General features: G+C 41.1%; 1 protein-coding gene across 14 annotated transcripts in view; it reads right to left on the bottom strand.

Annotated features, from left to right (window-relative positions):
- The window catches only part of RNF220 (ring finger protein 220), a 314,664-nt gene that overhangs the window by 53,271 nt on the left and 234,669 nt on the right, over positions 1-26,724 (bottom strand). For 9 of the 14 annotated variants that reach the window (XM_083446089.1, XM_083446087.1, XM_083446080.1 and 6 more), the window contains 3 exons: positions 23,236-23,278; positions 13,572-13,693; positions 11,677-11,809 (listed from right to left, as the gene is read on the bottom strand). In XM_083446089.1, the coding sequence (XP_083302215.1) occupies positions 11,677-11,809; positions 13,572-13,693; positions 23,236-23,278 (298 nt within the window). Of the gene's footprint in view, positions 1-11,676; positions 11,810-13,571; positions 13,694-23,235; positions 23,279-24,046; positions 24,213-26,724 lie in introns of those variants that run through there. The other 5 variants (XM_083446091.1, XM_083446092.1, XM_083446086.1 and 2 more) reach the window with 2 other exon arrangements.

Genomic DNA, 26,724 nt, shown 5'->3' with positions numbered 1-26,724 from the left:
CTCAGGGGAATTTTTGTTCATGTAAGGAGCGAGGGAAAACAAAAAAGGAAAGAGGGGAATTAAAGTAATCTTGAATCACTAAACAGGTTCACATCACTGGATCAATAAGCACCACTGACAGGGATCACAGTCACATTGCAATTCTGCCAATAACAGAGGAAGGCGGAAAAGCTGAGGGGACGACTTTTCTAAAGCAGCCGAGCATGAAGTAGTCAAGTTTGGTAAGCAACCCAGAGCAATGTCCCCATTTAAAGGCACTAGTGGAAGCAGCATGTCTTGCTGTCCACTGATTTAAATAACAATGCACTCAAACTTGATAGAAAAGAGTCATGGGATAGCATAACAAGGCGTGTATTTTATAAGCCAAACCTGCATGCTCACTGCAAACTAATTTTTCATATAGGCCAGGAAGATGGAAGAAAATCAGTGTTAATTTAATCAATTGATCAGGCTATTGATTACAAAACTGGAGCTGCTAGTTAGCCATCTGCAGTAATTCTGCCTGCTTTTGAGGGCACAGCACACAGCATCGATTTCTTCACCTGCTACACCAAAATAAAAACAGGAATGCACTTTCCAAGGAAGGAGGGGGGGGTGAAGCAGGATGGTATCAAGCCTGTGGTCCAAAGAGAGGAAGCAAGTCACTAAACACATGTAGCCAGAAAACAGGGGCAGCGCAGTGTCTTGCAAGTTTCAAACTGAAATTAGTTACAGATGCAGTCACGGTGTCTTGTGTAAACGCTATCGATTGGGAAGCTGACAGTCTTAGGAGCCTCAATGCTAGGACAATCAATCCGGCAGCAGTGTCACCTGCCACTTTACTGAATAGTTGACAATGCAATTATCCAGTGTGGAGGCAGGGAGTTGGCGTGTGTCAAACGCAGTTAACCACTTTCTGGGCACTACTCGATAATGCGTTTCACCGCTTGGTGCAAGAGACGACATGCAAAGACAAGAAGCAGTTTAAAGTCATTGAAAAACCACACTTCCCCTCTTTGGTGGTGGTGGAAGGAGTAAGAGAAGAGTCCCACTGCCCCAACTTAACAACTGTATTTTAAAATGCTATTAAAATTGCGTCAATCAATATCTTGACAGCTGAGGCTGAAGGGCAACCCCAAAGCTCACAGGAGAAGCTGTATTCAAGGCAGATGGCTTTGCAGGGGGAGGAGAAGGGATAAGGAGAAAAAAATGACGGACTAGAACCTTCATACCAAGCATGGGGGTGCACATATACACAAAATATTGTTTCAGTAATGCTGTGAGAACCAAGAGTAGATGAGCTCATGCCTGCTAGTCCAACAGCCAAGAAAATGTACATTAAAATGTATGTTCTCAACTTGGAACCTACTCAGTTTCCAGCATGGAGTACTTTTAAATGTCACCCCATTACCCTAGAGTCCTCCTGCCAATTTAGTGCACCTAACTATCAAATTTTGTCCCCCGACAGCCGGTTAATCTCTTCCTCCCCTGTTGCAGCACATGAGGGCTATGCTGTAAAGGAAATGGTTTACTCAAATGCTGCATTTGAGTAAACTGAGAACAGATACTAAGATTCTCCTTAAACTCTTTCAAGTTTCAATAATCTTGCACGCAATAGATAAAGCATCAGTTATTCCCTTTATTTAAACTGCACTGTCTAATGAAACAGTGGTGCCACAAGTTGTCATGCAATAGGCACCAGAATTATTTTCATGCAATACTTATCCTGCTTTTTTAAGGTTACAGGAGATCAGTGAACCCTAGTTTAACCTTCCCAAATATTTAATTGAAGCCTGTCTTTCTGTAACTTGAACTTATTCCCACTTATCCATCCCACAAGGCCATTATAAATACATTGCTATTATTCCTCACCCCACCTAAAAAAATTCCACTTGGGCAACCCTGTTCATAAGCAAAATTGACTCACCTAAAAATAAGGTAGTAGTTTCTACATGGGAATGTCCTAGGTATACAGAAGTATAGTAGTTTCTAAATTAATTGAAAAAGAAAAACTGGGGTGGGGGTGGGGGTCAGCACGACAAGGACCTGTGATCTTTTAGGACCTATGAAGTTGAGTTTGTCAATTCAAATAAAATAAAATAAAAGGAACCAGAGGGAGAAAGACAGGGAACCAGTTTGCTCACGCTGCTTAGTAGCTTATATTATCAGGGAAGAAAAATTGAGGCACTACACAATAACTCCCCCCCCCCAAAGTATACCTTCTCCTTCCCCAGAAACTGTCCTCCCCAAGATAGGCAGCAAGAAATGGTACATAGATTGTCCTGAGCCCTTCAGAATTAAATAGCATAGTGGGGACGGCTTTAGGCAAGTAGAGAAAAAAGTGTGTGCTCCCACACTCAGAAAGTATTACAAGCTTTTGCCCTAGTCTGCCTCTGAACAGGAATATTCCTCTTAGGGGACAAAGATACATTGCAACACATTAATGCTGCACGTCTCTGTCATTTTCATTTCAGATTCCCTATGCTTGTGTTGTAGTCAGACAATAAATACTCAAATATAAGTTTTAACACTGTGTTGTATTCTACCATGTTCATGAGGAAATGAGACCTCAAATATGTCATCTACGCTTTCAAAACTCCAGAAATTTGAATGGAAATGAGCAGGCATTCAGGAAATACACACTGTATAGCCTTCCGGGGTGACAAAAGCAACCAAGTGAACCTTTAAAATCTCTCAGGTTAAAAAATATATCTTTCTGTATGGAAAGACAGCAAGTTGCTGAAGTAGAAAAACTTTCAATTATATCTTTCCCTTACGACTTATAAAGTGGTACAGAGCATGAAGGCTATAGCAATTTTTTCTGCCATTGTGCTGTTGCCAAAAAAGGTCCTAGGTACACCAGAACTTTAGCAACTTGACGATTTATTGTGGGGGAAAAACTTATACAGGATACTTCATTATGATTGTTATTATTATTATTATTAACTGAATTTGTATACTACCATTCATCCACAGATCTCAGGGAGGTTCACAAAAGAATGCATTAGATGCATTAAGTGGGACAAAGTGGTTGGTGGTAGCTACAGATTATACAATGTAGCAGTATACGTCAGAGTGTTGAACTATAAACAACATTAAAAAAAAAATTCACAGCATTTCATTGTACAGTATAAGCTACTTAGGATGTTGAGTAGTTTCTCTGCCTTGTAAACTAGAAATGTCATAAAACTAATTTCAATAAAGTTTTGTATGTCGTTTAAGAAGAGTATTTCCCAAGCACTATATTAATTCTAAGGTTGGGTGGTTCATCAGGCAACCAGATATCATCTTCCACTATGTGTGTGAATGAGCATACCACAATTCCTTAAATCGTATTTCACTAAACACCTCAAATACTTAACTTTTCAAATACTTAAATTTTCCCACTTGGTAGACTGGAAACTAGAGGAGTCCACTAATGCTCATCCTGCCTCCTCTTAGGTAATAGAAAGGTAGACCATGCCAAGACAGGGTTTGCTTAACTGTTAGGCATCTATGATGAACTAATAATTAATATCCCAAATGAGAATAAAACTCTGCACTGAAAAGTAAGGACCTGGTTCCTGAGTTCTGGTTCAGACTATTACCCAGTCCTAACCATGCCTACTCTGAAGAAAATCCTACTGAATTCAGTGGGGCTTACTCCCAGAAAAGTGGGGTTAGGATTCAGCTTTAGCCAACAGATGATATCACACATATGACTTACATAACAATTGCATGGGATTCCTCAGTTAGTGAAAGGGCTCTTAGGAAATACAATGGCTCTTTTCTCTGTCTTTCTCTTTCTCTTTTGATAGCACAGAAGCACCAAACATATTACATCTCCATCTTCTGGATTGTGTCGGTTTTACTTATCTTATTCATGGTGCCATTCTGAAAGAAACTACAATTTGAATTTCTTTCCAAAGTGTGTTTTGTTCCAAAAAAACTCTCTGCGCTAAATCTACATCTTTAAAGTCACTACTGCTCAATGGAGGGAAAAGGGTTCTAAATTCTGCTTCAGAAATCCTGTGAGGATTGCACGAAGTAAATTCATTCAGGTATTTCTATTTAATTTATCTTCTGCAGAGAGATACATTTCCTTGGTGCAGGACTTTTGCATGTCAGTGCAGTATACACAAAAAGCTTACAACAGGAATCCACATCACACAAGGAAAACTGTTGCAGGCCAGCTCAAGACAAGCAAGACTAGATTAGTTAGCAGTCTTGAGCAATTTCTGCCTTTGAGTGAAACAAGAGATAGCTATGTGGCAGGCACCTTGCAATAGCGAACATGCTGCTTAGTGTATAAATGAGAGACATGCACATATAAACAAATACATATTACAGTTTGTATCATAAGGGAGTTTCATTCTATGGCATTTCATCTTTATCCAAGCAAACAAAGAAAACAAAGTGTTGTGTATGCACATTTGTGCAGCAGCAGAAGGGCTAGAAAAGATCTGTAGGGGCTAACAAGAGCAGAAATAACATGAGCATTCCTTTAGTTGTCTTTACTGGTTCTTGTTCAACTGTTAAAGACACATAGTGTACTTGTTTCTGAACTGATAAATTAAAAAAAATATTAAAATGAAATGTTGTTGTTTTTGTTGTGTTGTTTTTTTTAAAGAACAGCATTAAACTATGGAAGCAGACAGTCCGGGATATTTTTTTAATTTGTGGGATAAGGCAAAAGAGAGCATGTTACCAAGAAGCAATATCTGAAACAGATTTTCAAAACTGGGAGAAGGAGAGAGACATTAAGGACGTCACAGATATGAAATTCGAAAGCTGCTCCACTGACAGCTCTCCTTCCTTCTGCCAAGTCCATTCAAATCCATGGATAACAAATATTAGTTACAGATTCATTCATCCAAGGATCTGTACACACTACAGATACCTTTTATTTCCTGGTCAGTCCTCTGGGAAATCTCATTGTCTAATGCCACTGCCAGCTCTCTTTGATATGACCTTAAATGCAACTTTAACTGAACAAACTGGATGATGGAAATCAGGCACACGCCTGTTAGCTTTGCAGGCGCTCTCAAAGAAAAGCATCTTCCTATTTGTGCTCCAGAGGGGAAAAAACAAGAAAATGTAGCTAGTAATTTCAAAAGAAAGTAGGCGGGATGTCACCCTTTGTATAGTTTAAGATTCCTAGCAGAACAACTGTATGACATCCACATTTTGCTAGAGGCAGATTATTTCAAAATGATTAGAAAACAAAACAGCTTGAGTGAGATGAGACTATGCATTTCCATATGTCAAGTGCAGGGTTTCCATGAATGTTCATATTATAAAACTATTACGTATCATAATTGTATTTCCCCCTACTGTAGGAACAGACATGTGCCACTCCTAGATATCTACTTCGCATGCTTCTGGATTCTACACACATAAAAGTACAGTCACTATTGTTGTTGGTTGTGGTGCCACTTCTGCAGTTTATTTTGCAAAAAGTCTGCTGTGACATCAGTGCTCAGAGCAAAAAGCATTTGAAGTTAAAGGGAGAAACAGGCTGTAAGCCAAGAGTGGGATGACAGCCATCTGCAGGAAATGCCAAACAATTCATCTGACTCTTCAAATAGTCATAACAAGTGTAGGTGACAATGCCATCTATTAAATACTTTGCTCTGGCACAGAAGTTAGGCTCCTGAGCCAGTCCTTCAATCTCCAAATTAAGAAAAGGTCTACTAGATAAGATTACGGGTTTGTCCAGTATCCTGCTTCCCACAGAGGCCAGCCAGATGCCCCCATGAAGCTAAACGGAAGATATGACCTCCCTACATTGTTGGCCCCAGTATCTGGTACTCCAAAGGATCCTGCCTCTGGCCATGAAGGCTCAATTTAGGAGCCACCCAGCTGGTTAGTAATCTTTTGACAAAGAAACCTGGAACACCAGCACCTTTGAATTGCTTGTAAGTGAAAGACCTTCCAAATTCAGAACATACCACACAGTTCCTCATAGGAAGGTTTCTAGTAATCACTCTTCTAGGAAGCCTTGCATACTGTCTTTCAGTCATTAGGGCTTTGCCTCTGTGTATTATTTTCAAGGCAACTGAAATCCCCAAGAGTGTCAGGTGAATAGACAGCTGGCCAGTTGTTGCTTTCCTTGACAAGGTGGTGCGGTGCAGGAAGGGCAAGGACAGGGAACTTGACTACATTCTTCAAACCCTTCATATCTAGAGAGGACAGCAATCTTGGCTCTATCAGACAGTACAGCTCAGAGTTTAAATGGGACTTGCGCTCACTTGCTTTTCCTGTCTCTGTCTCTCTCTCTTTGAAGTTGCCTGGACAGCTTCCTCAAGCTGGCGTTATCACTCCCTCTAACCACTCTTGGCAGGCAATCTAATTCCCCCTGAAAAGGTCACCGCCATTTTAACTGCCTTTCAATCACATTAGGAGTGCTGCTGCTCGTGCCCGCATAGCTGTGCCTGCAGCTCTCCTGGCTGAGGTGCGATCGATAAACTGACATACCGTTTCACCCCCCCTCCGCCCAACTCCCCCTTTCCCAATGGCTCCCTCACTGTGCAGTTTAGACTCTTACCCCCCTTCCCAACACCAACTCACCTCCTTTGGCTAAAGGAATGACACAATATGCTGAATGACCAAAAAATCTCCTAAAAGTGATACAACATAGGGGGAAGAGATAACCTATCATGCTTTAATCTACTTAGCCCATTTGCTCCAGCAAAGGGGGAGGGGGCTTGGGCTCTCTTCTTAGATACACAGAGGCAGCAACATCCTGGGGACCAGGCAGCTCAGACTCCTTTGAAGCAAGGTTCCTACAAAGAGCAAGCCTGCCTCCAGCTCCCCTCCATGGAATCATTACTGTTATCTCTCTTGCATTCACCCTTTTTTCCTCACAGTTACCACTGCCGTGTTTTCTCCATCGATCCTCGTGTAAGACACTGTTTTAAGTCCGCTAGCCTTTTGACTGGGCTAAGCCGTTTAAGAGATGACAGCAGCCTCTATCAGCACAAAGCCAATATGATTCTTTTCGGATAAAGCACTTTTTTCTCACCCGCTCTTCCTCCCTCCCACTCACAAATAACAGACGCACAGACAAAACTGCTAAGCTTTCAAAGAAAAAAAGGCATTCCACTCCCCCCCCCCCAACTTCTCTCTGCAATTCTTTAAAGGGATAACCTTGCAATGTAAACAGCTACAGTAAATGAGTAGCTGTTCTTTAGAACAAGTGAGGGATTGCTACAAATGCAGGGAATTTAAAAGGGGGGGAAAGTGAGAAGAAACCCAATGCCTCCCGCATTTCAGCAAGTAGGATGCAGGCTGGAGCATTAGATGCAGAACACAGGAACAATTCTTCATCAAGTTCAGTAGATATAAATTCAGGCCCCACTGACAGGGGTGTCTCCAACAAAACTTTATGATGTTGTGAGATAAGTCTGAATTCTCCAACCTGGGCACAGTTTGTTGCTGTACTATGCCTAACACTCCCAAGTTTCAGCATCCAGAAATCAAAACTGCTGGTAAAGCACTAGTTGAACCAACCAATGTACGCCCCGCCCCACAATTTTTATATCAAATATTATTTAAATCATAGTTTTTTAAATATCAGGCACAGCGTGCCCCTTAAAAAGTTTAAAATTACATCTTAAATTATATATTCTCTTAACACTGAATTCATAACCTTTATTGAGGGACTGAAATTAAGTGTACTCTTCTATGTAAAATAGTAATAATAGAGAAATGTGGTTTTTAGGTCAAGTATTACAAATGTCACAACAGTATCATGTATACTTACTACTGTCCAACCTGTAAATACTTTGATTGTCAAACAAAATGAACACTAAGGGTGGTTTTCAACTACCATGCCCTATCAATGCAAGGATTTCAACTTGTTCAATGGGACATTCCCCTCTTTCCTAAATCTGCTCCAGAGAGTGGGGGGAACCCATAGAAAAAAATTAGGGTATGTTCAGGGGGAGAAGGTTCTTTTGTGCAAGGAGAAAGTCTTGTGTTGATTGAATGAGAGACTTAGTACTATGCTGGATTCCACCTTTACTTCCTCTATGTCGTGGTGACCTGCTGTTCTGTGAATAACCTACAAACCCACTCAAAAATTAAAATGCACCTAGTGGTCAAAAAAAGTTGGTAGCCACTAGGCTAATGGAAGTTGTAGTCCAGAAATATCTGATGACCACCAGGTTGGGGAATGCTGCCCTAAAATATCACCCACACAGAGGGTGTTGCTGTACCTCTGTATAATTCACCGTTCTAACCATGCCTCCTTCCAGTTAACTGGGGTGGGGGTGGGGTGTAGTTCTGTTTCAGTTCTACCTCAAATGTTATTGTAGAGGTTTTAATCACAAAACATTTGCAGGGCCGAGTCTGCCTATGACTGCACTAACCTAAATTCAAGGGGAGAACACATCAAGCTAACCGATTACCACAAACAGCTGTATCATATTTCTTACCTTATTGAAAGCGGAAACTGATAAAGTGAATGGATTATACTACCAAGTGCCCTGTTTCTTAGGTCTAAGCTCTGTCCTCACAGCTCATCTAGCTCTATCAGGCCTCTTGTATCCCCACACTTTCACTTTCTCTCTCTCTCTCTCTCTCTCTCTCTCTCTCTCTGGTCATGTTAGGATGCAATGATGGCCATAAACCACATTTAAACAAATCAAGCCCTTCCCACTTCATCGCTCCCTTCCAGGTGCACGGAAACAAACCAAGAAGCATCTGATTCAGCAGCTGAACCAAAACCTGAACCAGTGCTCCTGGTTGCTTTATCTCAAATAAACTATAATCAAGAAATAAAGAATTACCCTTGGCTTCCTAGTGGTGGTTTGTTAATGAGAAACAAGCCAAAAGAGCTGGTTTGGACATGACGCTAAGCCAGCAGTTCTGCAAGTTGTTTCCCAGCTTTGAGAAGAGAGGACCACAGCAGTGAGTGCTTGAACTGCATGCACAAACACACATCTATGAACATACTAATTCACGTATCTATACATGCAGGCCTTGCTATCTGAACACAATGAGTCCCCAGGAAATCATTCATTAGGCAAGCAACCACATAATGAGCTGATGATTTCCATTATTTCCTATGGGAACATTTCAAATCTGTGAATTGTCTGATCTCCCTCTCTCCCTGGTTTCCACCCTAAACTGCTGCAGCCAACTAGCAAAAGACAATCTTTCCTGCTCCTTGATTTGTCCCAATCTCTTTCCCTTCCTCCGTTCGTCCCAGGTTTCTAATCAAAATGGCTGCCACTGACCAGCAAAACACAAATAAAGCAAGGAAAAAGCAAACTCCAGCTATTTAGATAACAATTTTTTGTGTTCAGATGACTGAAATTTCAGATGGCAAGCCTTCCGATAGCAGGACCTATGTGCACTTTATGGCCAAGTGTTGCATCCAAACACGGTCAATATAGGTGAACTCTTATGTTAAAGGTGAATTAGGTCTTAAAGGCTACAAAAGGTACTATTCCACTTTATAAAGTGTGGAATTACACTTTTCAATTATATCCACTATGGAATACCTTATTCAATCATTTTTAGCATCATCTTCTAACACTGCAACAGCAGAACCCAATGCAAATAATCCTGTCTCAACCTATCACAATGAGACAATAGCTTAGAAACATCATGTGGTAAAAACAAGCCAATAGATTGATCAAGAAAACACTCCAGGGAATATGTGGAGAGTAGATTTTGCTTCTTTACACATATCTAAATGGCTTCCATTGCTCCTTAATTGACAAAGCCAACAAGCAAAACGATAATCCCTATCAAAATGGCTGAGAAACTAATCCGAAGTATTTCAGGAAAGGGTACAAAACAGCAGTGAAAATGACAGATGAGCACCCATATTTCCACTTCAAAAACAAAACAGGGATAATTTACATTAGCTGCCTATGTTTTCCATGCTAAGACTGTGCACAAAAGTGCAGACTGCTCAACATTCCTGGTTACGTAGGAACTTAACTGCTTCTGTCTCCCAGACCTCGGGGCACATAGGAAGACCAACTCCACAGGCTTAGCCAGGGTCTGAAAAGTTAACACATTCCTGCAACAGTCAATCAGCTGAATGAGAATTATGCATAAAATTTGTGGGTGCAAGGAACCCATGGGATAGCAAAAAATTATTTGTCTACTGCAATTCAGTAGACAAAATTCTGAATATATTGGTAGCTAAAAGAATATACTTTCCCCATATGGCTGAACTCCTGAATATCTGTCATGGTGCTGCTTACCTCTCAAGTCTCATTTATCTATTTTTTGTACAGATTTATCCATAGACTAAAGTGTGAAGGAAAACAGGAAAGAAAGAGCATCATTTATAAGCCCTAGTAACTCATGCATCTTTTAAGCCTGATTTCCTTTCCCAGTGGGATTTTCCTTGGGATATTTTAAATTAGAATCCAGGGCAATCTATGAAAATACAAGAGGATGCCAACTTTTACTTTGATGAGGCAATGTACTAGATTCTCTGGTCAAGGAAGGGTGGAACACTGTTCCTACAGAATCACAATGTTCACACCAGACAGTTTAGTCAATTCTGACACAGAGCAAAAGGCTGAATGTAAGAAAGGAGTCAGGTGCACAGCTAAAATTACATTCACCAATAAAACTCACAAAGGTCACATTTTGCCATAACTCATTCTCTCTTTTGCAGCCGATTTTCCTGTCACAGGGGAAGGAATAGAAGGAGGAAAAATAAGATGTGTTTGTCTGGGAGCCCTGAGGGCTGCAGTGCTGGAGGTGTATGGCAGGTTGCTGAATTCTCATTTATCAGCCTTAAAAAAGATGGAGTGATAAATGCATAACCGGCCCTTTAATATTTTATGCAGGTGCTAAAGTGACTTAGCTGTCAACTTCCATACATCACCAGCGGCTGATAAACCAGCTTTCGTCACTCCAGACTGGGGCTTTTTACAATTTCATTCTCCACTTCCATTTTTTAAAAATATGCACAATATTGCTGAAACTGATTGTCCTGTAGCTGCTCCTGTTGTCTCCCAACTTTGGGCCACATTTCCTCCTCAAAGGCTAATTTAAGCAGGGTTTTACTCATAACTACTATTATTTTATGCTGTTTTCATAGCCATAGGAAAATAAATATTGGTGCTGGCAGAAGTGCAACTTCCCACCTACACTGAGAAGCAAGCACCTGGCCTGTTACACAGTTTAAAAAACATTCAATGGCAAGTGATGCAATGAATGGGAAAAAACACTTTTCCTCCTGACCATGTCAGCAAAGTCACTTCCCTTAAGCAATCTCTAACAGTTAAGAATTACAAAGGGAAATTTACAAAAGCAACTTTACTATCTTGATCTTGTAAGGTATGATTGCTTTTTGTGAATGCATTTTCTGGCAGGAGACAAATAACATAAAATTTCTGTTAATGTTAATACCACAGATCATTACTATGATGAAAGCCAACTCTCTGGATGAATTTACATCCATGTTCCTTTAGAGTCACACATGCATGACAAGCTGCTTCAACCATCATCAGCATCCACATGTTGTCATTGTGAAGACAGTATGTCTGTCACGGGAATAACTTTTGGGGGTATACTTGCATGAACAAAAACTGCTGAGGGAAAGAGCCCTTAGCCTGGGCTACAGTTTGGAGGGCAATAGCTCCAATATTAGCAATCTGTTTTGTTCTTGGGATGATAGGGAGGGGATCTGGGCACTGTTCAGTCGGCAGCACATCTCAGCAATCACCACAATGCCCCGCTTACCTCTGAATCCCCCTTCCAGGAGAGTAGTGGCACGTATCCTCTTCTGCCCGCACCATTCATATTCTTCAAAGCGATTACCATTTTCATTTTCAATGTCCACTGCATCATCCTCCATCATGCATGAGCCTTCCCTCTATTAAGCGAAAAGAATAAAGCACCAAGCATCATTTCAGTGTCCTGGGTTAAAAACGGTGCTAGTAGGTAGTATTCCTGTCAATGCATGCTGTATAGACAAAGCTAATCGTGGTCAAAGTGGCAAGCACATGTTGACACAGGGTACTGGCAAAAGCTAACGAAGCAGGAAAAAGAATGTCATCCACATTCATTGCTGCTTATTGAGTGCTCACTTTATATTACTGGCTCCCCCAAGGTAGTGTGGGATGAGGTGAGTATCCCATTTAACCATAGGGACAGAGGCCATTATTGCCCAAGGCCAAATACTGAATTCATGGCCAAATTTGAATTCAAGACTTCCCAATTCAGTTTCTGATCAAAACTATACTTCCTTGCAATGAAAGGAATTAAGTTCTTTCACACATATAAGCTTTGCTACTGTGTGGAAAGTATGTCTCAAATTTAGAAACTATTTGAACTAGGCAAAACTAGAAAGTTAGATAAGGCAAAAAAGTGGAGCTGGAGCTGCAACTCTTCTAGGAGCAAAACGGTAACACTCTACATCAAGTTTCAGGATCGCTGTTGCTATTGGATAACTCTTTAGCACAGCCAGAAGTGTATGAAGGTGCTGCTACAAAAATACTTTTACTTATTAATATAGCACTGGCAGGACTACACAAATACACCAAACAATACAGCCAATAGGAGAGAACCTCAAGGAATGCTCCATTTCAAGGGCAATGCTTAATCATCTTATCGCCAGTTTTACTCCAACCCTGAAAATATGGTTCAAATCACCATTAGGCAACTCCAGTTATGCCAGCAATGTATGTTAACTGAAAAACAGAAGTCCACAGTCAGCTATATCAGAGGCTGCTATAAAAGCCACCATGACCAGAATGATAGGTTGATGGAGTAGTGTCACCTATCCTGCAGGAAGACCAGAACCTAAGTGAAATCAGCTCAGAACGTTAATACTGTGCAGTTGTACTACCAGAGTCCCCCAACCCCACACTAAAAAATAAACACCTCCTTCAAAAATCAGAGAACAGAAGAAGAAACCTGCTGGATTAGACCAAAGGCATATCTAATCCAGCATCCTGTTCTCACAGTGGCCAACCAGATTCCTACAGGAAAACCTGCAAGCAGGACAAGAACACACTTGTGGGCAACTGGTGTTCAGGGACATGCTGCCTCTGATACCAGAGGTAATACAAAGCCATCATGACTAGTAGCCACTGAAAGCCTGATTTTTTCTAATCCCCTCTTAAAGCCATCCAAGTTGATGGCTATCATTAGATCCTGTGGCAGAGAATTCTGCAGATTAACTATGTGCTGCATCATATTCACTTTCATAGGATGACTGAGGATTCTAGTTATTATATGAGGGAGAAAAACTACTGTCTATTAGAAACTTTCTGATAACCATCTTCTCTCCAATCTATGTCCATCTCTGAGCTTTGCTGGATTTTGGTTAAACCACAGTTGTCTGATATAACCAAAGTCTAGCAGTAAGCCAGGCGGTCTCCTAGTTAACAGTCAAAAATAGCACCTGCTATCCCTTCTCATTTGAAAGGTTAGGAAAACTGTCTTTAGAGTAATGAGATTGCCAAATCCAGACTTCAAGACAGAACTCCAAACTTCCAAGATAGAACTCAAGTACAGATCTACATGGCCATGTGGACTTCAATCTGCAAATTTGGTTTCTACCCAGATCACAGGAGTAGCAGAGGGTAGGAAGAAATGAGAGAGAGGCAGTAGGGTTCCCTCAGTGCTTCTACCTTTGCAAGGCATTGTTCGACATGCCTACTCCTCTCCTCCTCGGATCCTGAGAGAGGTTGGCTGCAGAGGGGACATACCTGTCCTTCGTCTTGCTTCCTCCGTTTCATTTTTCCAATCCGAGCTATGCGAGGAAAGCAGAGAGAAAAGAAAAACACAATGGGTTATATAGTTGCCCAGTGACTGAGGAAGCCTAGAGCCCCTGTGAGGCTTCATCTCATGCCTTTCAGAAAGAACACTGGCAATGGGGAGACCAACCTGGCCCCATCCATTGGCCAATAAAGGACCTGCTGCTCCAATGCTCACTTGCTTCTCCCTTCTTTTTTTCTTTTGTATTATGTCTATTAAGACTGTGAATCTGTGAGCTTAATTTAAGATACATAGGGAACTTTAAAACTGCAGGTGCTTTGTAGGTATTAAACAATATGAACAACTGAAAGCTACAAAGAGTGAGTGTGATATAGATGCAAGGTTTCAAGGCAAACATTTGCTCTTTCCTCCACCGAGCCTCAGTGGTTTGCTCCCCACCACACTCCACCTGCTTCATCTTGAGGAGCTGTGCTCAAGTTTCATCTTGTGCAGTTACAGAACCTTTAATGAATTTAACCAAATGCCCCCCTAGTGAACAAAAACAGCGACCATCCTCACGGCACAGTAGAAATTAAGTCAAACACAAACCAAGTGCCTTGCCCTCAAAAGGGCATATCTGATTCCATTATCTTTATAATACTGTCCCCCCCCCCCGGGAAAGCCTAAGAACCACTATTTTCATGTTCAGCATCTCTTGCAAATACAAAACCCACACTGTTGGGATGAAGATACTAGTTGGGTCCTATTCGCCTCCTGAATCCACCCTAGGATAAGTCATCAATTTTATTTTTGCCTCCGTTGTTCCTAATCAGACTTATTCAATAGTTGTGTTTTACAATATACTGACTAGAGAACAGTTTTCAAACTGCTATAAAAGATGCCACAAAACACTTCTGCAGACTAACATGACTACCTGAAGCTTGCTCTAAGAAAAGACACCAATCAGTATAAATGGGAAGCCCCAAGAGCCTAGTAATCTGCACAGCTGTGAAGATCTCAGAAAGAAGGGTTTCTGTCAAAATGATTTCTATAATTATGAAAGAGAGCTTCTGCTTAAAAGGTAAGCAGGCTTTGAAATATGGAGAAAAGACCCAAACACACACAGGCAGTTTCCAGTAAATATTTAGAAATCACAGCAGGACTATACTGGACTTAATTGTGCTCAGAAGATTTCACTTAGAACAGCACCGTGTCCCTCTATCCCTATTTGTACTCTTTGCTCAATCCTACAATTTCAGGTTCTATCCCTAATCTCCTACATCTCATCTCAAAATGACTACAAGCAGAAGCAATGCAGAATATATACAAGTAATTCCAATCATGGAGCTTGAAGTTTGCTTTTTGGGGAGAAAATTCTATTGTAGGCTCAAGAGACATGCCCCTCTGGTGAACTTTTTCCTTTACCAAACTGCTGATTAATTTGAACCCTCATTAAATGTGGACAAAACATCTGAAAAATTTGGATTAAAACAACATTGATCATTAAGAGAGATGGCTTTAAGCAAATATTATCAGATATTTCAATCACAGACAGGGGAAATGAACAACTTAATAAGGAAGGTCAGAATTCTGACAGAGACCAAAATAAGAGCCCAAGGATATTCTGTGTAGTAACAAGAGATGACATGACAGAGAAGTCACTTAATGCAGTAACAATTATTGACATTATGAGCCTGCCAGTTTGCTGCAGAAATTGTAATGTATTGCAACTGCACTGCGAGAACGAGATGCTGCACACACCAAGTGGGAAGAAAGGACCCAAAAACTAAATTAAGGGAGGCACTGGAAAGTAAGACAAATGCCATAAGCAGGGTAGGCTTTTAGTCATAATCCAAGGAGGCAATACAGGAACCCAGCAAAAGCTTTTAACCAGACCAATGTTGACTCAATAAAAGTATTTTCCCCCCCCTGTTTGGGGCCTTTTTCTCTGGAGTTAACATATAAGCAAATTCAAGAACTTTGGGCTGGCAATACAGGCTAGTTAATCAGCAGAGGAGGATCAGACATCCACCTGCAATCCATTTGCCTGAGCCATCCCCACTATCCTCACTCCAACTACTCTAGAGCTCCTCTCCCCACCTGAAGAACACAGGGCAGAGAGGTGCAGCTACCATTATCACTAGGCTGTTTATTCCAAGGTGGAAGCAAGAGCCCTCCCACAAGAAGCTGCACACAGGGCTCTCTCACTTTGGCAAGTGAAGGTAATCCTAATTCACCCAAGGAATATGATTTGCAAATCTGTCCTAAATCTGTATGTCTTACCCACCTGACTTGCATTTGTGGGTCTCAACTACCAAATCCAGAGCCAATAACGACTCCCCTCCGATGTCATACTCGCTCAGATCCTCAGTATGTATGAGGCATGGTTCGAACCACCTGGATTTCAGAAATATTTCTCATTGCCCTCAAGGAGCAGCTGGGGCAACATTCCCTGTTGACTCCCAGTGGCATGATTTGTAAAACATTTTACTGCAAACCCTATGGACATAATGTAACTTATTCCATAAGTCTGGTGTGAGAATAACGGAAACAGAACTTGAAAACCACTTCATAAAAACTCAGGGTCCATGAATAATCATTTCTATAAACTTAAAAGTCCACTTAATGAAAAACTAAACTTGAATTTTAAGTGCCCTTGCAAAACTTTTAGACCTGTCATTATACTGATCCTTAATCTTTTTGAATCGGTTATACGTCAGCAGATTTTTCTGCCATCATTGCTTGTGTGCTATCATGACTCACAGTACTAATGCAAAGGATTTTTGTGCCTCAGCTGGCAACCTTTTCAACAACATCCAGCAAATAAGAGCATTAGGGGCTCTAAGCAACACAGTCCACCTTAGAGACCCATGAGACACTGGGCAAAGAAAAATTGCTTTGCTCACAAAGTAAGAGCAGCATGAACAAAAGTGTAAATGGAGTGAAGAAGAGCTAACAAAAAGTTTCTGTTCCAACACCTTTTGCAGTAGCTTGATACAGGCAGAGGTAGATCTGGAGTGTGAGAGAAAAAAAACGGGGGCTGTTTGAAAGCCACTGAACAGCATTTCCAATTGCTACTATAGAGCTCAACTATCACTTCTAATCAACGTAGGAGGGATGGAGGAGCCCCAGAGGAAGGGGGGCAACTGCTGAGCTGTCCCGAAGGAGAACAGCTCAAAAGAACACACAAGTGAGACCACAGTATTGTTAATTAGTGCTGATAGATGCAATCATTTCTAATTAGCTCGCTAATCCTTCTCCCCTGTATTCCTGTCGCAGGAGCAAAGAGGGGGGCTGGGTTGATTTTTCCTTACCCTTAAGTCACAGGGCTTTTTTTAAAAAAATCTGAATATAAAACAGCATGAGAGACTTTCACTTAAATGTCCCTCATTGCGGATCTCTTCTTTAAAAAAAAAGCTTCTTTATTCCAGTTCCCACCCAGGATGCAAGGAGGCCACTTATATTACAACAATGATGCCAATGCACCAGTGTGTCCATAATGTCAAGCAATCTATCTTGCCAAATTTCCCTCTTCATTATGGCCGTGGCTCACCCTGGACTACACTGACTTTGGCCTTTGAGTTGCAGCAAAAAGTTACTTCAGCTGCTCTGTTATGCCTGGACCCTAAAATACAGGGGGAGACCTGCCCTTCCACACTGAACACTCATCTGTGACAGCCTCTATTTTGTTGATCCAATTTATTTATTTATAAAATGAATACCACCCTATACCTGTAGATCTCAGGGCGGTTCACAACATAAAATCACAACATAAAAGACACAAAATACATAATAAAAACACAAAGAACTCAATAACCCCCACTTCCAAAACACACTTTTAAAGAGCATCAGATGTCAAACAGCCAAAGGCCTGGTTAAAGAGAACATTTTCACCTGGCTCCTAAAAGTGTATAATGAAGGTGCCAGTCTGAGGCAAGCATTCCACAAATGGGGAGCCACTGCAGAAAAGGCTCATTCTCGTTTTGCCACCCTTCAGACCTCTTGTGGAGGAGGCACACGAAGAAGGGCCTCAGAAAATGATCTCAGGGTCGAAGGGAGTTCATATGGAGAGAGGTGGTCCTTGAGGTATTGCAGATAGAAGAACTAATGCTAGTCTCAATCTTTTATGCTACTGACATGTTTATCAGGCTCTTGTTTTCTTGCTCTATTAAGGGAGTTTATCATGTGTTATGCTCCTGATTGACAGGTCTTTCTAGGAAACAAGTAGGCTTCTCATGATTCGTACTGGGCATGGGAGCACTCCTCCTTTTCTGAAGTCTTTTCTTATTCTGCTTCATTTTCTCACAAATCCCCTGCCTTTATCTTGCCATGCCTCCATATGTACTGTGCAGCTGATCCCTGGAACTCTTCTGAAACTGAGCTCAGCTGCTGGGTGGAAGCATGGAATTCATACTGAGTTCTCTTACATACCTATCTTGATCAATGCTTGATCAATGTTTTGTCTGCCATTTATGCACAAAAACCCAAGCTTGAACTCTGCACCCCATCTATCCTAGGCACCCAGTTGAGCTAAAGAGGCCCAGTCAATATCCCTTCTAGCTCCCTAACTTGTTTCTTCTATCCATTTATTCATCCTGAAGCTTCTAGAGCAGATTCCATCTGCCTGCTGCTGCTAAAGATGCCATGCCGGCAGATTCCTCACTCAGTCCTGACTGCTTGCCAATCATAACTGGTTCAAGTCCTCTCCTTTTCAGTTTCTTGTGCTGGACAAGACTGCATGCATGACCCAAGTTCAGTGCTGATATGAGGTCTAACAGGGTACCTGAACAGTTTGTTGTGAGATGCATTAGGATTTCTGGATATTAAGACATACTTTTGTCAGGGTGAATTGATTTAAATAATTTAAAAATGCCAATTTTTTAATTTAATCATTTAGAAATGCCAAATAATTAATTTTAGTATATTTTTTCCTCATTACTAGTTCTTCATATATTTTCTAAAACTTGGTGCAAATGTGACCACTAAAACATGTTACTTTACAACTAATTAATAGAGTGATATTTAAACTATTTGGGCATTCTTATAACTAGGCCTTGCATTTTTTTCTCACATTATATACATTTTGCATGCTTTCTTCCTTTCCTTTTTACCTCTAGAGGTTGTGGGGGTTTTTTAAGAGTCTATAAGATTTGATTTGATTTTTTAGTGACAAACAGCCTTGATAATTTATGTGATTAATTATGGGAATATAGGGATCTGAGCCCTGGACAAAACTTTCTTCTTTCCAGCATTGTTCCGTTCTGCTTCAGACCAATCTGCTTGGGACTGGTCCAAGTCAAACACAAAAACAAACTGAGATGTTCATGACTGATAGCTTGAAGCAAGGTTTGAGAGTTACTGGGCAAACTAGAGTTTGTTTCCACGAAGTAAAAATGAAGGTCCTATGTTTGGGAGAGTGTACATGATTGTATCTGAGGAATGATCACGTTGGTTCTTCAACACTTCAAAGTGATGGGATCATGTGAACCTTTTATTCCATCAGCAACATTAATTTCCAATCCATTTCAGAACATAATTCAAAGTGCTGGTTGTTACCTATAAAACTCTAAACGGCTTGAAACCAAGCTACATGAAGGACTGTCTCATGTGAAACTGCCCATCCTTAAAGATCTGCTGTTGCACCCCTTTATATGTGTAATTTACCACCCCATCTTTGCATACAACTACTCTAAGTGGACAGCAATATCAAGGTCAAAGATTTTTCAAAGACATATCTTTCCAACACCTCTAATTCTGCTGATAAAGAGGTGGTGCACCTTTTGCAGCTATCACTATTTGCTAAATTATTTGAGGCACAAAGGTCTAAGGCCTTTGACTAAGTCTTGGAATAGAGTGTAGAAACAAACAAACCTAAAAGTAAGTTTTATCTCATGCAATATCTAGTACAGGCAAAGCCTCCTATTCACCTGATTTTCTAGACCAACTTCAAATGGTGGTTAGGCCCAGTTTTGGCAGCTGTCCGAGATAGGGGTGGGCCAATTTGCGGTGGTTCTGGTCCTACTTGGATGGTTGTTTCTAGAGGGTGATGCTTGCGAAGTGCTCTTTAGCAATGTGGAGCCCTCAGTGTGGGGTTCCTCAGGGTTCAATTTTATCCCCTATGCTTTTTAACATCTGCATGAAACTGCTGGCTGGGGTTATCCAGAGTTTTGAAGTACATTATCAGCAATCTGATGATGACTTACAGCTCTGCTGCTCCTTTATATCTGCAGGTGTGGCAGTGGATGTGCTGGACTGTTGTCTTGCCTCGGTAATGGACTGGGTGAGAGCCAATAAACTGAACCTCAATCCAGATAAGGCAGAGGCATTGTTAGTGGGTAGTTCCTTAGACTAGATGAATGGGAGGCTGCCTGCTCTTGATGGGGTTATAATCCCGCTCAAGGAGCGGATACATAGCTTGGTGGTGCTTCTGGACCCTTTGCTGTCCCTTGAGGCTCAGGTGACTTCAGTGGCACAGAGTGCCTTCCATCAGCTTTAGACCATCAACTGAAACCATAATAACAGTCCTCCTGGATCAGGCCGAAAGCCCATCTAATCCAATACTCTGTTCTATAGTGTCTCCATGGGAATGAGTTTGCAACAGCACTCTCCAAGGTACAGACATTAGCCCATTCACATAAAGTATAGAGAGAGGAACAGCAAGCTAATCTACTCACTTCCTCCACTTGGCAGAGATCAGTTGATTTCTATTCTCTTTACAATAACCTCTGTGTTGCTGGAAGTGTTACTGATTTTCCAAAAAAAATGAGTTAGTTGAAGGGGAGGATCTGCAAAGAGAATTTTACCACACCTGGATCTTCAAAGACATCTTGACTAAGTCCTTGTAAAAGACTACAAAGAGAGAGAGACTTTGGAAACAGTGGTGTGGGAAAATACATTCTCAATGACAGATTTCTATCCTGAGAGTTCAGTGGAACCCCAAAGTAAAAAGATAAATGAACTGCCTATGTCTACAGAAAGTGCCAATCTAGACTAAAAATAACCTGAAGGAAGGATGAACAAAAATACAAGAGTTGATTAAGTTGTTTAGCAAGTGTAAAGCAATCTGAAGGATTCTGAACTACTCATATATTGCTAATCCTAGGCAGATAATCATTCTTGTTACTTAAGCTTATGGCTGGACTAGTTCTGCTTGACTAATAAAAGTATTCCAAAGAATGAAACTGTAATGGTGTTCAGGTACATAGAAAAGGTGGGGTGGGGGACTGAAAGAGGAATGTGAATCTTGTATGTTATGTGACTTAACAAATCAAAGCAAAATCAAAGCACTGTAGAACTTAAGACCCAAGCTCCAGTCTTTTCCTTGCTGATTTTAGACTCCCAACTATCCTATAACTTTAGCTGTTCTTCAAATACCATAAGATATACAACTAACACAACACAGCAGTTGGTAAAGATAATGAGGAAGAAGAGCACGTTTATGCTGGGACACCAAACACTCACAATGATCTAACACAGAGACAATGAAATGGTTTAGATGCAATATTAAACCACACTTTAGCATTGAAAAAACGAACAACAGGTTGCCCAGGACTCACGCCCCTATCACTACCACAGCCATGCAGAAGAGTTTGGAAATTTTCAATGCTGGTTTTAGATGCATTGCAGATTGCTGTGTCCTCTGAACTAGGTCAAACTATAGTTAGTGGAAACAAGACAACTTCATATCATACGTCTGTGATGATAATTTATTTAAGCCAACCACAGTTAAAACTAATGACAGCTTATGGTTTATACAACATGTTAAACTGGTGATGATCTTCCTGTTATAGCCAAGCCAGAGGGTTGGGTTGGGTATACTGGCCCAAGGTTTACGGAGGTTTGTTCTTATAATGCAAGAACATGATTTAGCACAGCCTTCTCCAATCTGATGCTCTCCAGATTTTTTGAATGCCAACTCACATTAACCCCAGCCAGTGTACTCAGTGGTTGGGGAAGATGGGAAATGAAGTTGAAAGCATTTGGAGGCAACCAGTTGGGGAATGCTGGTTTAGAATTATGTCCAAATACAGCCAACATACAATATATTTGGCAAAACCTAGGTCTGCTTTCAAAAATGATCATATTCTTTTGAAAAATATTAGCATTTCTGCAATAATCATTTCCAGTAATAGCTGCAAGTGCCCTAAGGGAATGTTTGCAAGATGATCAATAGAATACTGCAATTGTATTCATTAATCATATCCCAGAATCATTCAGTAGCAGAAATATATTGTAGTTGTGTATGTGAAAGTCAGATCACGTGTATTCACTACATAGTGCACAGTCCTCATTAATTCAAGAGTTCTCTCCTTTTATCCAACATAGTATGTTACAGCTCTGAATCTTGCTGGCATTCAAGAATTCAAGGAAAATTTCCTCTTGCACTGTCAGGATAATTTAAAGTTGCTCTTAACTTCTCAGGGATGAATTTTCATAATCTTTACTCTTGACCAAATTAAAGATGATAAAAGTACATGTTTTTCTGTTCACTGGCAGTGGAAGTAGAATCAATTAAAATAAAGGGTCACTATATAAAATGTTTGAAAAATTATTCCTACTTAGTGACAATACACTGTGTTTTATGTACTATTGGATAAAAATTACAAAGTACATCTTGAATTAATTACTTCTCTGAAGGCAGGTCTATCCTAAGACCAAAAATTATGGAATCTGCTATTACATACACAGTAGTAATAGTTAGGTTCAGCTCCAAGTTGCAAATTACTGAGGTATCAGGTCCATATAACCAGGTGAGATATTAAAGGCTTTTATCCTGCACATTGTTTCAAAACAGCATTGGGGGAGGGTGTTGAAAGATGGAATTAAAAAAAAAGTTGTAATAAATGAAACAAACAGGAATTATAGTTGTATGTATTTTTTTAGCTGTAAGCAGGTATTGTTGACAGCTGGAGATTATAGCAGGTAACCAAGTGAAAACAATGCCATTGGGAAAAAAGACTAATCTCATTACACCCATAAGAAAATCATTATTTTTAAAATGGCAAGCAGTAAAACAATTCTTCTACTTGGCATTGATAATTTCTCCTTTGAAATATCAACCAGGCCATTTAATAAGAAGTGGTGGTACCCCAATTATGCCATGCCCCCCTCAGAGAGGCCTGCTTGCCACGTCTTTATGGCCATTTCAATGACAAGTAAAATACTTAAAAAAAATAATTCTCCCAAGCATTTTCAGATCTGTGATTATTTAAAGTTTTGAACTGTAATCTACTGCTTCCACATGGTGTGTTTTAATAATGTTGAGTAAATGATTCTCTCTCTTGCCTTTGCTGACAATATTTTCCTGCAATTGTTGTTTTACCGCATTATATTTCATGTTTGCAAGCTGCCTGAAAACCAATGTCATTGGGAGGCCTACATAAATGTAAACCAGGGGCAGCAACTTAAGACAGGGTTCAGAGAGGAACAAAACGTGTTAGGAATACAAATGATTGATTTGAAGCTTTAACCCTTTGGGGCATATTTAGTTCAGGAATCTTGTAAAGAAAGGAAGCATTATACTTGTTAGGCCCAGATAATGAAAGTCTTCATCTCGGAACAAGGGGGGAAATGGTACAGGATTTCTGCTGCACTCACCATTCAGCCGGGTCTGTCTGTTTGCCCTCACTCGCAAGAAGGTCTGTTAAGAGAAGATCAGGAGCAAAAAAGCATTAGGAACTTGCTGGTGAGAAAACCACAGAGTTATTTACCCCATTCTGAGAAGCAGTCTTGGGAAGTGTATGGGGGAATTAGATTAGAAAAATCCACCACAGCACTCTCATCTACCTGACAAACTTCCCTTTTGGGCGTTGCCTCCATTTACCAATTCAAACCAATACCACAATTTAACCTTCCCCAGATAACTTCTTCAAACACAAATACACCCACATTTCCTCTGATTTGGCTGTTCTCCAAATATAGATATCCACAGCACCCCAAATGTAGGCGCCCTGTTTATCCCAACTGCTTGCAAGGTTCCATACCACTTCCCCACTCCCTAATTCCTCAGCCTACAAGACTACTGTACGGGGAAAAGCAGCCTGCAGTCTAGCTTTGGCTTAGCTATAGATTAATCTCCCTACAAATGAACAAGTATACCTGTATTGCCCTTATTTCCTAGATACCAAAGATAAACAACCTCCTCCTGGTCTTTCCCCTCCAGGGACCCGTGTCATCCTTAGATAAACAAAGCCGTTCTGCACGGCCCCGAAGAGGGGAGGAGGGTATGCCTCGTCCTTAAATGAAAAAAAATACACCCTCCAAGTTTATGGATATGGATATAAGCAGACCCCTCCCACCTCAGGGATGATGGCCCAACCCCCGTTCGGATGTAAACAAGCCCCATCTCCTGCCCTAGCGGCTCCGTCCCCAGAGACGCTCCGGCCTCTCAGACGCGCCCCGCTCACACCTCTTCTCGACCACCGGGTTCCCTTCTCTCGCTCTGCATGGCCGGGGATGAGGGCGGATGCAGGCAACGGCCCCGGCACCTGCAATCAGCTCCCCATAACAGCGGCCGCCGCCATGTTAGCTCCGATCATGTGACCAGGCATCGCCGCGGCCTGCGCGGGGTGAGAGTTCAAGGGGAGGAAGCTGTTCTCATGGCAACGGGGCGGCAAAGAGCGGTCTGGGACTCGGGACTTTTTCTTTTGCTACCACGCTTCCTTCTTCGCGCCGCAAATACCACTCGGCTTGATGCGATCTCCCTCAGCCCCTCCTCTAACACCCCCAGGAGCCGGATTCCCGAGACTCAACTGCTCACTCCCCATATCCCCATCGCTGGGCTATAAACGTCCCCGGCACAAAGCAGCACTTCCTCTCCCGTCGCTCGGCGTCTCCCCCAAAATCTGCCCCCTTAGTGGACGTCTGTGTTTTGAAGAGAAGCACGGAAGGCACATGCTTTTACGCAAGCAAATCCTCCGGCAAGTCGGCGAAGGAAACAGGGACACTGCTAAATGCTTGCAAGACCCCTGTCGTCACATCAAGGCTGCCTCCCTGCGTCTTAAGTGTTCATACGTGTACATGCATTCCTGTACAACTACAGACAAGATGCATTCTGCTCCCCAAGCAGGATTTTAACTTGCAGAGACTTTGAGAAATGAGCAGGAAAATGGCAAGCTAGCCGCTCAAGCTAACAAAATTTGGAAAGATAACTTTGCAATTAGCAGGGACGGAAGTACCCCGATATTGTCTCCCTTGTAAACAGAAAGTTCAAGCTTATATCCAGTGCTTTTCTTCTGGGGGGATGCAGGGGTTTGCATACCCCTAAACATTTTGTGAATCTAACTTTGGCCTCATTGAGGGGCAGTATCTCCATATGAGTAAGAAAATGAGAGTACCCCTAAACATTTTTTTAGAAAAAAAGCACGGCTTATTTCTACTACAAAAAGTGCAGGAACCCACTCCAACTTTCTGTAGAAGACAAGCTGCCTTTTTGGGTGCCCTGAACCAATAAAGTAACTTCCCAGGTATAAGCAGCTCCGTAACTTTGAACCTTAAGAACCCTCAGCAATAATAGTTGTGAGGCTAAGCAGAGGAAAACCAACAACCCAGCAGTGCACACTTGCACACAAGCTGCAACTGTATAAAGGTACCCCTCTTGATAAATTGATGTCTCCATTCAGAGAGCCACCTCTTTTCTAAGAAATGCTATAGGTATCACTATACGTTGTAAGAATCACATCCAGTAAATGGTTCTTGGCATGTGTGGAAAGTCTGGTGTTTTATTAAGCTATGTGAAATACTTCGTATTTTATCTGCTGTGTGCATGTATAATAAAAAGGGCTAACAAAAAGTAGTGTGTGCAGGTCTTGTAGACTCCTAGAAACATAAGCATTCCTCCCTTTTCCTGTCAAAAGGCAGTGATGAGCTGAAGTTCTCTATAGGGATGAAATGAAGATAAAACCTTACCAAATACAACATGGTATTGGACAAAGCAGTCATTATTTTATTCTTTTATGACTCTAAAGTCACAGTCAGTGATTGCAAGAATGATAAATCTATAAAATGGCCTTTATCCTGCCAACCAGGGTCCACATCCTGCAAACACTTAAGGGAAGTGATTCACTTTGATCCTATTAGCAATCCTGCTGAAGCCATCAAAGACTATCCAAGTGTTTAAAGGCAAACATGTGTGACAGTGTTGCAATCCTGAGGCCTAAATTGCTTTTTTAAAAAAACAACCTTTAAAAACCGTAAGCCTCTCGAAATGCTTTTTTCCTAAGCTTTTGAATTATTTCAATATACCGGGCTTTTCCATGTTTCTTTTCAGTAAATACATAACTTAAGGGATGACATTTGGGACAGGTCTGCACCCTTCTGATCTCTCTGCTATTTTAACTCATTTTGATATCTCTTGCACAGCTCCCCTACAAGGTGGGGACACTAGTTGTACAGTCTTAAATGAGAGATTACTAATTTTTATTGTAGTCTGTTCCCATTTATATTCATTATAATTCACTGGGGTCAATTGCAGATAAGATATCTTAGGTCAATATGCACAGAAGTAGACAGTATGATTTTGAAGGGGGGGAAAGAGAAAAATCAAGTATTTTGGGCAATCTCAACTGTCTGCTGTCTATTTATATTCCTAATTAGCACCTCTGTATGCTAAGTCTGCACTGATTTTAAGAAACAGCGAATGCATTGCATCTGTCACAAACTGATATATGAATGAAATGCTTTATATTTCACAGATGTTAAGACATTAGTTTGTAAGCTAAAACAAGTAGTAAAATACATATTATTGAGGTTTTGAGGAGAGAGGAGGAGAGCAATTGTTTCAAGTGAAGTCTCGGCTGGCAGCTTCGTTCTAGTACACTGAGCCTCTCCTTTAGAAGCTTTATCCACATTATCTGATGCACTTGAGTTGCCAATGGACTATCCCTCAGTGACTCGTGCAAGAATGCAGCACATCACAATATACTAGTCTTTATATTTCTGGGTGCAAAATACTGTAACGTATCTTGGAGTTTAGGGAGTACCATAGGGAATTCCTTCACTCTACTGTTTAAGCACATCTTCAAAGGATGTGCGTATTATGAATCTTTGGAAGACAAGATCAGCCCATATAAAGACCAGCCAGCAACC

Source organism: Podarcis tiliguerta (assembly GCF_965153285.1).
Source record: "Podarcis tiliguerta genome assembly, chromosome: 6".
Lineage (NCBI taxonomy): Eukaryota > Metazoa > Chordata > Lepidosauria > Squamata > Lacertidae > Podarcis > Podarcis tiliguerta.
Note: the sequence above shows the minus strand (reverse complement) of the source record. Positions and strands in the feature narration are given on the sequence as shown.